Source organism: Cenococcum geophilum (genome assembly GCF_001692895.1).
Source record: "Cenococcum geophilum 1.58 unplaced genomic scaffold K441scaffold_45, whole genome shotgun sequence".
Taxonomy (NCBI): domain Eukaryota; kingdom Fungi; phylum Ascomycota; class Dothideomycetes; order Gloniales; family Gloniaceae; genus Cenococcum; species Cenococcum geophilum.
The window spans coordinates 612,982-627,904 of record NW_027137603.1 but is presented as its reverse complement, the minus strand read 5'-3'; the positions used below and the strand labels follow the sequence as shown (position 1 = coordinate 627,904).

Here is a 14,923-nt window from a genome sequence, read left to right as displayed (position 1 = left end):
ATATACTCTAATAGCTTCTTATTTTCTAGTGACTATAGTTTCTTGCCATACTTATAGTATCTCTTCGGTATATAACTTAAGCCTTATTTAGTCTCTTTATATATTACTCCGACTTAGTACTATACTAACTTAGCTTATTATTATATCTTGCGGCGTTAAGTATCTTTAATATTAACCTAACCTATAACCCAATCGATCTTTAGGTTATATTCTTATAACTAAGGCATTTCTAATACTGCCTTATTATTCCCTAATAGTAATATGTTAAAAGATATCTTAATTTATCTTCCTTTAATAATTAACTAAATAGGTCCTATTTCAAGATTAATAATACCTCCTCCGTAGGCTATTAGATCTCCTAAAATTATCATTAATAGGTAAGAATATTCCTTTTTCCTGTGTGGTAATCCTATTCTTTTAACTACTACTAGTAAGATATGGTTCCTTATTACTCTACTATCTATTAATACTTCGAACTGCTAATCTTACTATTTAACTTATAAATTTAGGTATTATCCTTAAATTCCTTTAAGGGTCTAAGGCTCTACTACTAGCTCCCTCTAGTTTTATGGGCCTCTACTTTTCCTAACTATTAGCTACTTAATCCTATTTATACTTAGTCCACCTTTAGCCAATACTTAGTTCGCTTTTTATCTTTAATATACTATAGATACGTATTCTCTGGGTATTCCCACTACTATTATCCGTCTAGGCATTCTTCCGTAAGGAATCTTTTTAGCTAAAGTATTAAGTTACCTAACTCCTAAACTTCTATTAGATGCTATTTTTATATATACTTAGCGTTCCGGTATTTCTATTCCTTAGTTATCTAATACATTCTTATAGGATATTTTTAATACTTGTTTTTGGGTGCTCTATATATATTATACGTATTATCTACGCATACAATCTATAATAACGTATAGTATGCCTAGTACTTTGGGTTAACTCTTAGCTCGTCTTTATCCTTAAGTTTAAACCTCTATTATGTTAATCTAAACGTTGCGACTTTATTTATAGGTACTAAGATACGTCTCTTACTTCTCTAGTCCTCTAAATGCTCTTTTAGATCTTTTAACGTTATAATTAAGGCTCCCTTAATGTAACTTATCGCTTTTTCCGTAATTAGATAGTCTTAGATAACTTTTTCGTCTAACCACATATAGAAATCTTCCCACTTATTATTGTGCCTCTACCTATACCACTTTTAGTACAGCTACTAAAGTGTATACGGCTCGTCCGTAAGGAAGTATCTTCTTATTACTACGTCGTAACAGCCCTTTATATGTTGTTCTTTAAACCTAGTTAGAATCCCTAGATCCTCTTCTTATTCTAATTTAGTAAGCTACTTAGCTCTTAGTATGCCTATTCTAGGCTTATTAGTAATTCTTTATATAGGTACTCTGTCCCTTATACGTCCTAATGTGCTAGATTTTTTATCTAGTTTCTATTCTTGCTATAAGGTAATTCTTGCTCTAAATTCCTTTATAGTTTCTTTCTTTTTGCGTTTTATAAGTGAATCCTTAAAGTCTTTCTGCTTTTTAATCTTAGTATTAACTTTTTGATCTTTAGGCCGAATACTATATTCCCCTAGTAAGTCTTCTAGGTCTATATATCTGTCTCCTAGTCTAGTTACTATTTATGCTATAGATTCTCTAATCTAACTAATAGTCCTTGTTTATGTTTTAAAGTCTTAGTTTTATAGAATTCTTAATTCTAAGCTTGCTTCTAACTTAAGCTTCGCTCCTACCTTAGTTTAACTAGGCTTATTTAGTGTTCTTATCTCGTTTTAAGAGTCTTAAATCTTACTTATCTTGTCTTAAGAGTCTTATGCCTATAGGAAACTCTGTCCCGAGCTCATTTATATATCTTTAAACTAAGCTACTGCCCTACTCTATCGATTACTATTTATTATAGGTCCTTAGGTTTGCCTCATCTTATCTTAAAAATCTTAGTCGTCTCTTATCTCGCTGTGAGAGTCTTAAGCCTTTAGCTTTTTGCCTTTATTAAGTGCCGAAGTAGTTTACTACCCTACTTCTCTTGCGTCTTGCAAAGCGATAGATATTATATCTAGTGGGGTCTTAATCCCTACTAATATTCCCTATTCTATAGTGGAATTATCCTCTACCTCTATTATAACATCTCTAAGGTCTATATATTCCCAGTAAACCGCCTTTATTACCTTATTATTACTAAATATTTCGCCTTTATTAAACTTATCGTCTTTAATATCCGATCTGCAAACTAGTTTATTAGTTCCTTTATACTTTATAGATTTTAGCTCCTATAACTAATAGCTTACGCTATACTTAGCGTCTTTATAAATTTAGTATACGTTATTATAATAAAATGCAAAACTTTTAATTAAACATTCTTTTGTTCCTCGTAGTATACTATTATCTCTCTATACGTATATATCCTCTACTACTAGTCTAGTTCCCTTTATTATATAGTAACTCTAACCATCTTTACAATCCCTTATAAAATAACCTTGTTTCCCGCAATTTATATAAGCTCCGTTTTTAAACTATTAACTTTGCTATAGAGTCCGCCTAAACGTCTTCTACTACTAAGATCCCTAGTTTAGCCTCTACTCCTTAGTCCTATAATCACTAGATCCTTAACCTTTAGGTTTCTACAGTTTCTTACTTTATTTCTTATGGGCTTCTTTAGTACTACTTAGGTCTATTAGCTCTACGCCATACTATAATTTCTAACTTAGCTTTAGTCGTTGCGTATTCTGCGCCTTATATAACTATAGAACTCTATCCTAACCTCTCTTAGCCTATTCCCTTTAGTAGATCTAATTATTAATCTTAATTACTTAATCTATTAGTTCCCTTAAGGTATCCGCATCTTTTATTAGAATAATCGCGTCCTAGACTTTAGCCTTAAGTCCTTATTTATACTATACTATAAGCGCCTTATTATTCCACTTTACTTATATTACTAACGTCTGGAACTATATTATATACTTAATTGCTAAGGTTTATTACGTAATATCTTAGAGTTTTCTTTCTGCCGTGGTTACTGCCTCTAGGTCTCTAAACATTTGTATAAGTCGCTCTATAAACCCTTTCTAGCTTAAAAATATAAATTGCACCTCCTAATTAGTGGTCGTTATTCCGTTTGCCTATATTTTTATAAAGTAAGGCTTAAACCACTTAAGTGCTCTTCCTAATAGGAATAGTCCCGTATAGGCTATTCGATCTATAGGTATAGGTAGCTTTACCCCTTCTTATGTAACTTTAAAGTATATTTGCGTAAGGAATCCTTTAAGCTTTAATCTCTCTCCTAAGAATCTTTTAATCGATAGTAGCTTAACCCTCGCTGCTCTTATCCCATTAACCCTTTCTTCTAGCGCCGCATTATTTGTTATTAACTAGTTAATTACCTCTTATAACTGTCTAACCATTATAGGTTATTATAAGTCAGTATCTGCTATACTGGTATTACCCGACCTTAAAGTAGTTACTGCCGTTAATAGCATTATGGTGGTGGCTGCTTTTAGTGGTATGTTGTTCGACTTTCTACACTTATAACTATAATTAGGTAGTGATTATATAACGGAACCTTATAGCAGGAACTACGATAGGCTTATTATTAGGCTAGGTATATAGGTAAGCAAGTTAAAGTTAACAACGTAATAATAACTAGTAGAGTGGTTGCTTAATAGATTAACTCTAATTATATTCTAAGAATTACTATAAGGAAGGAACTATCTAGGTAGGGACTNNGGNNCNTTAAATACACAACNNTACTCCTANNAAATCCTTCTTATATGTAATGTACGTGTGCTCTATCTACTCTATTATGGATTATATAGATTGTACAGATTATACAGATCACCCCATATAACCTCGGTTACCATTCCTCGTTACATAGCTCTATTGGTTCCATCCTAAACCGTGCCTAAATTAACCAACTAGCTTCTTCCAACTCTTCCCTAAGTAGTCGTAACATCGTACTTAAGGCGTCCGTAACACTTTTTAATTCTAAAATTAACTATTTTCTATAAATTAAGCGAACTAATGACTTGTGCAAATTTAATTGAAATTGGAGTATGGGATGGTTAAATAAAGGACAATAGTAGATCGATACCCCCTAATTAATATTCGTATACCCCCTAATTAATATTTGCATACCCCCCTTAATTTAGCTTAGCTTTTGCTATATCTAGTTAGAACTTATATATATTTGGCTTATAAGCATCTATATTATAAAAATCAAAACTTTTAAAATATAACTTTTATAACTATACTACCTTAATCAAGTCTTAATTTTAATTATTATATAAGTAGTAGAGTTTAAATCAAAGTTGGAATATACTAAAGGACCCCTTAGTATAGTTCTGTTAAAAGGGCAAGGCCTCCTAACTTCTATAAGCTTATTAAATATTGCTGCTAATACTTAGCAATATACTTGTAGTAGTATCTTAACTTCCACCACCGTACTTATCACTATACTTACTACCTATACTACTACATACTTACTCCTAAGTTAATTAATTAGATTACGTAGTAGCTTATAAGGCCTAGCTTAAGCTAATTTAAGTACTACTACCTCTGCTTAGTGTCTGTAAGCTACCTCTATAAGTATAACCACGCCTACGCCTATACCTACGCCTATGACCGCGTAGTGTATCTAGTATTTAGCTTAAATGTAGATAGCTCGCAATAAGCTAATATATTAATGCGAGAGCCCACTAGGCAGCCGCGGCGACGCTTAATAGTTAGAGGCTCTTATATAAGAAGTAAAGGATCAATAGGTGGGCTGGTAGGAGTATCTAGCAGGGTGGTTTTGGATAAATCTTATCGCGATAAGTCTTAGCATACCCCAAATAAATTTTCGTCGCCTTTTTCTTCTTTATTATCGTACAAAATATAGCTTTAGAAGTGGAATCAGAAGCTCTCGACTCTATTAATACCTCTAAATCAAAAAATACAAGAGGTCGCTCAGCTCTTTTAACATAGGAGTATACCCATCCACTAGGCAGTAATAAGCCCGTACGAAATAAAAAAGCCCATCTTTTATTCTATTGTAAACACTACATAGAGTTATACGCTACATAGTCAACTTCCAACTTCTAAAATTACTTGGCGTTAAAGCATAGCATTATAGTTAAGCCTAAAACTAGTTATATAAAAGAAGCAATACAGGATTAATTAAAAGACTTTTACCTTAAAGCGTTATCTTAAAACAAGATAGAAGAGCTAGATTTAGAAGTACTCCAAGCGGTCCTAAATAAGGAAGTTATTAATAAGGCCCTTATTACATTAATTATCGTATAAAACTTACTATTTTGGATAGTTAAGTGGCCAAAGTTCCATATTCTTCTATAGTTAATTAATCCTAAAGTAGACAGCTATATAACTATAGCCTATTTAGCAGTTAGTAAAAAGATCTATAACTTATAGCTATCGCAAAAGGATATCGTATAAAAGAGGCTGTAGTCTACACTAACAAGTATTTATCTCTCCGTTAATATCTGGACCTCTCTAAATAATTACCTTCTCCTCGTAATTTGCGGCCATTTTATTAATAGCCAGGAAAAGCTTATAAACGCTCTTCTTGGCCTTTATACGGTAGCCTTTTATAGCGGGGATGAGTAATAGAATACTCTTCTTCTAGTGCTTAAGGACTACGGGATTACGCGAAAGCTGGGTGCCGTTATATCCGATAACCATACTATAAATAATAAGCTCTGTTATATAATAAGCAACTAGCTTTTCTAGGAAGAAGGAATTAAATAGAATCCCGTCTACTAACGGATCCGCTATTAGGGTTATATTCTTAACCTTACCATATAGGCTTTCCTCTTCGAAAACTTAATTAGTCTTAATGATATTAAGTTGTATAAAGAAGGAAAAGAGCTAGATCTAAAAGAGGAGAAAGAGAAGAGTAATTTATTTTAGAAGCTTGGCGCACTTAGAAAGCTTTATAATATTACTATACACACCCACAACTCAGCTAGTCGTATAAGGGAGTTTAAAAGTCTTATAGGGAGAAGAATTCCGCTTAATAATCGTACAAGATGGAATAGCTAGTATTTTATACTCAGCGTAGCAATTTAGAAAGAGTCTACCCTTAATACGTATACTAAGCGTAACCTTAATACGCTTAAAAAGGACTATCTTAGTCTAAAGGACTGGGAGGCGCTTTATATAATAAAAAGCTTTCTTTAGATATTTTACCAGGCAACCCTAAAATACCAGGGACATAAAGCAACGCTTAAGAATATACTTTTTACAATAGATGTTATAATTAAGCACCTTAATAAATCCCAGGTTAGTCTATCTCCCCTCTTTATTTCCTAGCTAATATATAATAGAAGGAGTATATATCTAATAAGGAGTTCTCTAAACGCATTAAAAATGCTTGGAATACCTTTAATAGGTATTACCATAAAACAGATAACTTGCCCCTTTACGCCACTATACTTATTCTTTATCTAGCCCATTATACAAGATATATTAAGCAGGTTTGGAAAAAGGAGTGGCATAAGCCTACACTTAACAGCGTTAAAGAGCTTTGGGAAAGATATCGGAATAGGAGTTCTACGCCTAGAAGTATATCATTGTACGAAAAGCTAGCTCCAGCTTAAGACCTTAACGAGTTTAATAAGATTGCCGAGGATCTTAATAGTATAATATTTCAACCAAAAAGTTAGGACAAGTATAAGGACTTTATCTCTGAGACGCCATATAAGATTTCAACAACTGCACTTTAGTAGTGGTCTCAAGAACAGCAACGAAAACGCTAGCCACGGCTCTCGCTTATAGCAATCAAAATTCTCTTAATTCTAGCAATAAGTAATAAGCCAGAAAGAGTCTTTTTAGGAGGACATCGTACGGTATTATAGGAGAGAATGCAGATGGATCCTAAAACTCTTAAAAAAATAAAGTGTTTAAAGAATTGGCATTAAAGAAGAACTATAAGAGAAATAGGTAATTTTTCTTTAAGTATATAGCTATTATATAGTTAGGGGGGGAAGGTAGATAGGGACCCTATAATACCTTACGCCTATCTATAATATCCGCAATATCCGCAGTATCCGCAATATCTGCGATATCCACAATATCTGCAATATCTGCGATATCCGCAATATCTATAATATCTGCAATATCCGCAATATCCGTAATATCCGCAATATCTGCAGTATCTGCTAAATTCTGCTAGAATCGAGTCCTATTCTACTTGGTTAGGGTAGAAAAGCTCCGCACAGGGCACTTTTATCCTTATCGATTGCGATATTTATGCATATTCTATTAGATAAAGGATATTTTATGCTCGCTTATTCGCATTATCCAAAACCACCCTGGTATCTAGTATAGGGCGATAAAACCACCAGTGTATATCGATTTTGGTAAGCTATATTTTTAGTACTAAGGTAGAGCTTTAGTGCAGCTGCCTATAGAGAGTATAGCAGTAAGGAAGGCCATATACTGTAGTCTATGCGCCGCTATAGATTAGCTAGTATTTAGGTAACTTTACTAGAGTTAATTAGTCTTTAAGATAACGGAGGCCCTAGAGTATTACTTTATATAAGATATTATCGAACTCTAGTTTGCGAACGTTATATAATAGGCAATCTTAGTGGCGCGCCAGAGTCTCCGTATGCTTATTTATATCATTCTTAATTAGGTTCTCGATATTTAATATAATATTAAGTAGATTACTAGTAGAGACTTAAAGGAAGCGCTTTAATTTGGCGTAGGCGCCTTTAAGTCGCGATAAAACACTAGGAAGACGTTACGCAAATACTCTACTTAATACTATATTTTAACTTACCGATTTCTAAAATGTATAAATAGATCTATATAGCAGGTAATAAACTCTCTATAATATAGCTACTACTTATCTTATAAGTAGTTAATAAGCTTTTTCTAGTCGCGGTAGTCTTCTATAAGCTCGTGCTAGGCTATAGTAAACTTCTCTAATGTATTTTAGCAGTAGTAACTTGCCTAGCGTTTTATAAAGTTATTGCAATACTCTTAAACCTTTCCCTTCTCCTTATCGGAGGAGCTTCCGTCTATTACTTAGTTACTCTACGCGTACGTAAAAACGTTCTTATTAATATACGATAGGTAAAGAAGCTAAGGGACACTAGAGAAGTATATGCGTAGTATATTCTTAAGAGCCTATTCCTTATCTATAATTATAACTTTAGGCTTTAAATTATAATGGTAGTAGAGAAGATAAAGCTGTTAAATTATGAAGCTGTAATTAGCTTCTATTTTACTAGGTAGGAAGTAATAAGTAAGCTTAAAGTTATGTCCATTATTACTAACCCCTATTATATATAGAAAGGGTATCTTAAACTTGTTTATTTTATAAGTGTAATTAAGTAATAGAACGTTAGGATTCTTATATAAGAACTTAATTAATTCCGGATAAGCAAAGAATAAATATTTGACGTAATTATAATCGTCTTCCTCGTGGGCGAAGTAGTATTTTGATTTAGGATTATCGCCACTATACTCGCCTAGTGCTTTAATTAAGGCTTAAGTAGGGGTAAGGCCTTTAAGGATTCTCTTCTTAATTTCCTTCCATTCGTTATATATATCTTAAATAGTAATTATAACGTCTTTTAGTAAATTTATAAGTATTTTATTAGCCCTAATACTACTGCCTAATATATTAGCAATTGTCTTGTTTATATTATAAGTACGCCAACGGTGTTGCGATAGAGCAGTTAGGTAGACGGCTACTGCGTAATTATAATTAAGATCCTTTACTTCTAGGCTCCATCTAATTGGTATACGTGTCAATGTAGCCTTAAAAGGATACTCTGTTATACAGGAGCTTATAAAGCGCGTTCTAGAGGTATTAATATAGGCGCGACTTTTAGCATGCCCAAGCCATATCTTTTGCGTAGTTAGTAGTATCTACTTGTCGGTTTTAGATCGGAATTTTGTAACTGCATAGCCTTGCCCTTTTGCAAACTCGTTAATATTATTAATTGTAAGCTCTGGAAAGTCGTACACCTTATAGGGGGGTGGGTTGAGAGCTATAGTAAAGGTGGGGAGAGGTAAGGCAAATGTGAGGTGATGTGTTGGGTATGGGCGCGCGACAGTTACACTGATGTAGATGCATACGAGCTAAACACACGTAAGTTCTAACTAGATGTGGTAGGAGCTAAGCCAAATTAAGGGGGGTGTGCGAATATTAATTAGGGGGTGTCGATCTACCACGGTCCTTGTCCTTTCTTTGTAGGTAAGGTGCCTTATTTGGCCTTGCTTGGCTATGGCCTATGCTTAACCTCAACTATAAAAGGTTAACTTTTCCTCTATTTTTTATTTCTTCCCTGCCACTTCGATAGACAGCAGGTTTGGAATGACAAGAGATGATAATCGTAATACGCACATGTCAAAATTATGAGAAAGCCTCGGAGCCAGAAAAGAATATCCATATGGCGGCCCCACGGAAGTAACGTAACGCTGTAAACCCATGAACAAAACGTTGACGTGCCTCATAGGAAATAGCAACGACCACGTTAATCGAATCTTAAAAGCATTGCTCCTTAGAACCTAGATTCCAATTCAGATTCTCTACGAAATATCTTATCTCCCTGCCCCTCCCAACTCCGCAACCCCATCCCTCGCAGCCGGCACCGGCTGCTGTATAGGCACAGGCGAATGAATCGGCATTGGCGCAGGAGCCGGCGAGGGCGCTCCACTATACCCCTGACCTCCCAATTCCATCGCACCGTCCCTCGGCGCCGGGGCCATAGCCTCACCGACAGGCTGAGCATGCATGTACGGCTGCGTGTACATTCCATCTTGTCCCTGCTGCGGCTGCGGCTGCCAGTATCCTTGAGCTCCAGCATTGTAGGCCGGGGCGGGCGACATCGGGGGCGGAGGAGACATGGGCGGTTTCGGGGCATAGGCACCGTAGTTCTGGGGGGCTTGGGCCACGGGCGGGGACATGGCTTGCGATTGCTGGTTTGACCATTCGGGATTCGGCTGTGGTTGGTAAGGGCCAGCAGCTGAAGTTTGTTGAGATGATCGGCTTCTTCTCAGCAGGAATAATATGACACCTGCGATTATAGCGATAGCAGCAATACCGCCGATAACGGGGCCCGCGATCCAGGCTTTGCTTTTGCTTTTACGTTCCTCGGGCGTGATTGGAAGCGCGGTGGGAGTGTCTGTGATTGTGGAGATGGTGCTGCTTGAGGGAATCGTTGTAGTGGAGGTAGGGGAGCTTGGTGTGGATCGGGTGGTGGAACTGGAGGTTGTCGTGGGTGCTGGAGGGTAATAATGTCAGTTATGATCTTTCAGAGGTAAGGGCAAATCAATTACCGCTAACAGAGGGTGGTGTAACAAAGTAGGCCGTCTGCGAGGTGCTTGCGCAACCCAACCACAGCACGGGGGTTGCATCTCCCTGGGTCTTGTAGACAAAGTCGGTGTTGCAAGAGTAGCCGACGTCGGTACTGCGAGTGTCAGCATACATTCAGTTTGAACTACACAAGCCGACGTACCAGGAAGTTAGCCCTGACAAGTTCCAAACGTAGCGACCCGAACAGCTCGTTATGAAGTTACAGCTTGTGAAGATCGTGGAGCAGCATTTGCCAAAGGTACCAGAGGTCGTCCAGATGTATCCGATTCCACACGTGTAGGGAACGTCTTTTCCCCGGTCAATGTGAGGCACCAATTTCATGCAGCAATCACTTACAAGAACCATCCTCACTCGCGTATCCGATCAAACGCGAAGATAGCGCTTGTCTGGCAAGCACAGGAGCTGGTGTAATTTCGGGAAGTGATTCTGCAGCTACAAGAACCGAGCCCAGCAGCTGCACGAGGATAATTGGAAGCGCAGTCAACATTTTGCTACGCAGCAAATGCAAAGCGGCAGCAACAAGACTGAAAGTTCTCAGAAGAGGGCTCCCTCGGTATTCATAAACACCAACATGCGGCTCTTTTTCGCGTCCCAGTGTGTGACCGAGCTGGACCCCGAATGAAGCATGGTTAGATGAGCTGAAATAGATCACGGGACGGATCATGCCGTAGTTGCATGGTTGTGGATATGCTTAACGAAATGGGGAAAAGCGCCATCAGATAATGGCATAGTCTTTCAGCACTCGCCCAGCCTCAGTCCGACTTGGTATTGGCCGTGCAATACTGCGAAAAATCTGTACCGGGTCAGGAAATATCAAATACTGCAATCCACTTTCGATCGTGGTATGACTATCGCGTATTTCTGCATAGAAAGGCAGAAATTCGACAAGAATTGACGGGCTTGGATAATAAGTCCCCGCATGTGCGACTCTTTCCAGGCCTATGGCAAACAGAACGCGAGAGTCCAGTGCGGCCTCGGCCCGGCTAGAACGAGTTTGGTGGAAGGATGGTGTATTGTGGCGTAAGGCCAAGTCCCTGGCCTGAATTTTTGAGTTCTGGTGCCTCATACAGGGTCCGGGAGGTTCGGTGTCCATCCAATTTCGCTTGAGCTTCGCCTAAATTAGTATGTAGAGCTAGCAGGAAGGGGTGTACAAGGGGGTAACACGAATTGCTCAGACGCCCCCCCTGCTAGTATGGTACACAAAATAACCTAGCCCTACTATATTACTTGGGGCTCGCTTATTTTCCTCTGCATACTAGCAGGGAGGGCGTCTGAGCAATTCGTGTTACCCCCTTGTAGTACGTGGTTAGGGCTTGAGCCACGGCCCGGAGCTCTGAGCTCGATTTTGAAGCTATTCTGAACTCTTCTCCCTCACCAAAAGTCGTGGTGTTATAAAGCCTCTTTCTCCTATTAATATAAGCTCCAAACGCGGTCGCATACACGCATACTGGCGCGGGCTATAAGAAGGGTTTCAAAATAAAGGCGTACTGCCAGTCACCCATATTTGGAGCCATATTAAGGAAAGCAACGGGGTAAAACACCAAGATCTAGAGGTGATATTACAATTTGGTAGGGGAGATCAGCCTAGAATAGCTTCAAAATCGAGCTCAGAGCTCCGAATTCGAGGTGGGCCGTGGCTCAAGCCCTAACCACGTACTACAGTGATGTGCACGACCAGCTTCACCCCCCCCCCCTAGCGAGTTGCAGATTCGGTACGCGCATCCAATTTCGCCTGGTTGCCGCCCATTGTGCCTGCCAAAACACGAATACAACGCTGTCTCTGCAGAGAGGTTGACGAAATTTGGCAATATCGTACGGGTGGGAACCTCACGATATTTGACGAAGATCACGACACTGCGGAGGAAGGCCGATCGCGAACAGCTGAAGTTCTTGCAGCCAAGCATACGGCTTCGCTACAATTACTATGTACAGTTGGTGGCAATCAGGCGAGATTGGATGCGCGTAGCGAATTTAAAATCTCGCCAAAGGAAGCTGGTCGTGCACAGAGCTGTTCCTGCTAGCTCTACATACTAATTTAGGCGAAGCTCAAGCGAAATTGGACGCACGGGGGGGACACCAAACCTCCCGGACCCTGTATGGCAATTTCCTTTTTTCATTAATTTTCTGGGGCATTCTTCCACAGAGTCGTTCTCTACGTGGATGCAGGTCGGTCTTACCACGCTAAAGGGTGGGTCTACCATAAGCGCTAATGCACAATCCCTGCACGGGGCAGCCTTAGCTGAAAATATAAGATTACGTGGTTAACCAAGCCTACAGGGTCCGCAAGGTTCGGTGTCGCCCCCCGTGCGCGCAGCAGCGGTGGCATCTAATTTCGCTTAAGCTTCGCCTAAGTTAGTATGTAGAGCTAGCAGAATTAGATGTAGTGGCCGCTAGGGGGGGGGAGACGTCGCCTCCTTGCATTTGAAGCTATTCGCAACTTCTCTTCCTTACCAATATTGTGATATCTGCTCTAGATCTTGGTGTAATAGAGCCTTCCTCTCGTCAATATGAGCTCCAAACGTACTGCCGCCGCCGCCGTTGGAAGTCCTTTTTGTCCACCCCATTAAAGGCCTTAACTGTCGCCAATACTATCCTTATCTATTCCTTAACCACCTATCTTGATGCAGAGCTTGAGTATAAGTACGGTTGTGACTCTGCTGCCCGTATTTAGTAGCCAGATTGGCACGCAGCTTAACTTCTCTCTACCGACAGCGTTTAATGGGTTGCCTCTATTACGGCAGGNAGCTACTTTTGCTAACGGCGAGCTTAAGGAAATATTAAATGATCCTAAGGCAGCGGAGGAGGCAAATTATAAGGAGGTTTAACGCTTCTATTAATTGCAGGATTATAATATAATGAGGGCTCCTCCGCAGCTGCCGCGTCTCACGCAGCTTTTAAATATAGGTTCCTATCGTCCTTTAAGTCAGTAATAACATTATTAGTCACCGTACCTCTACCCAGAGCTTAATCTAGATAATATTGGCCACTGTATATAAACCCCGCGTTAATCGCGGAGACCCCCTATACTTCCTTTATAAGTATTTAAGCCAATACCTAAGGATTTAATAATAGAAAGTAAGGAGGAGGAGCCACCACCAAGGCTTTAATTTAAGTATGAATTAGAGCAGGTAAAGCTAAGCGGTAGAGGTATCTTTTTTAACTATCGTCTCTTATTGTTAGCGAAGCTTAAGAAGGGCGTACGGACTTAGAATATAGTTATATATACTTTTACTAACTCTCGCCTAAGCCTTTTGCTCGCATATAGTTATAATATACTGCCTATAATTAATAAGGCTATTAAGTAGCAGCTTCCTAGCCGTCGCGTTATATAAGAGTTGTGTAATACATCGGTTTTATATACTAAGAAGAATAAGACTTAAGTAACGTTTAAGATTAATCCTAGTTAGGAAGCTAGCTAGAGCTTAATTAATAGTGAACTTATAAGCTTAGTAAAGAAGCACCGGAATATAGACGGCTCTACTAAGCAGCTCTTAGTTAAAGTTAGCTTTATATATATTAAGGTAAACAATTAAGCTAAATCTACCGCTTACTCTACTAATCGTTTTATAATGGCCGCACAGTTATTAATATAGCCATTATTGACACAGCTAGCTGCTACTATCTCCTTATAGGATACGCCTCTAAATATACCGCAATCTAAACAGCATAAGGCTAGTAATATTGCTCGTCCTCTAGCCCCCCGCCTAAAGATTACTGAGCTCTAGCTAGAGCTATATAGGGAGTGGGAGTATAAGAAGAGGTGCCTAGGCTCTTTTTGGTGCTAGATTTATTGCTAAGTTAACTATAAGCTAACGCAGGAGGACCTTAAGGAGTGGGCGCGGGCTATTAAGGATAGTTTAGCTACTATTCGCACACCTTATAGTAAGCTATTTGAAAAGCTTTAAGATTGGAAAAAAGGAGGTAGTAAGAAGTCTTAACTTGCCTTTACTAAGTCGCCTATACCTAATACTCCTAGCGTTGTTAATTAATTCTATATTAATCTAACTAGTAGGTAGTATAGGCGTCCAGCTATATTACCGTTAGGGCAAGACCTAACTGTAAGATTATTATCTATAGTTCCTCTACCTCGTTTATAAGGCCTAAATCGCGTAGCTAATCTACGGGAGTATTTTAACTAGCAGAAGCTCTCAGTATAAGAAGACCTAGAGTGGGAGAGTAATCTTAAAGCCGCCTATTAAGTTACTTATAAGAAGCGGTGGGACTTAAGGATTATTAGGGAGTAGAAGCTAAATAAAGAGGGTAAGATACTGGTTAATATAATAATTAATAAGGGAGTACTAGAGGCAATTGCTGAATAGGTATATTAGGATATTAAGAACTAGAGGACTTTATAAGTTACTTAGCTTTCTGGTAGTATTAAGGATTTAAAGGAAGATAAGCAGTAGATTTTTTATACTAGTATAGCTTTGCCTAAAAGTTTAGGGTAGAATATAGATTTTACTAGTAATTTATATAAGAGTTTTATAATATAGTAAGCCGACTAAGGCAACGTCTAACTCCTACTAAAAAACACTACGCTAAGGATTATGAGGTTTAACCCAAATCTAACGACTTACTAACTCTT

The 14,923-nt window shown here is 38.3% G+C and overlaps 2 protein-coding genes across 2 annotated transcripts; one reads left to right on the top strand and one right to left on the bottom strand.

Annotated features, from left to right (window-relative positions):
- Nucleotides 1–5,453: 5,453 nt before the first annotated feature.
- On the top strand, nucleotides 5,454–5,612 carry K441DRAFT_578074 (uncharacterized protein; the record flags this gene model as incomplete). The annotated part of the gene is made up of 1 exon (XM_067644278.1): nucleotides 5,454–5,612. A coding segment is annotated over one exon (159 nt), but the record flags the coding sequence as incomplete, so codon positions are not given.
- A 3,585-nt stretch (nucleotides 5,613–9,197) lies between these two features.
- Nucleotides 9,198–11,129, bottom strand: K441DRAFT_665681 (uncharacterized protein). The gene is made up of 4 exons (XM_067649535.1): nucleotides 10,675–11,129; nucleotides 10,481–10,625; nucleotides 10,302–10,432; nucleotides 9,198–10,246 (listed from the first exon to the last, which is right to left on the bottom strand). Exons 1-4 carry the CDS (start codon nucleotides 11,000–11,002, stop codon nucleotides 9,564–9,566), a joined length of 1,287 nt encoding a protein of 428 aa, XP_067500238.1. The 5' UTR covers nucleotides 11,003–11,129; the 3' UTR covers nucleotides 9,198–9,563.
- Nucleotides 11,130–14,923: the final 3,794 nt, after the last annotated feature.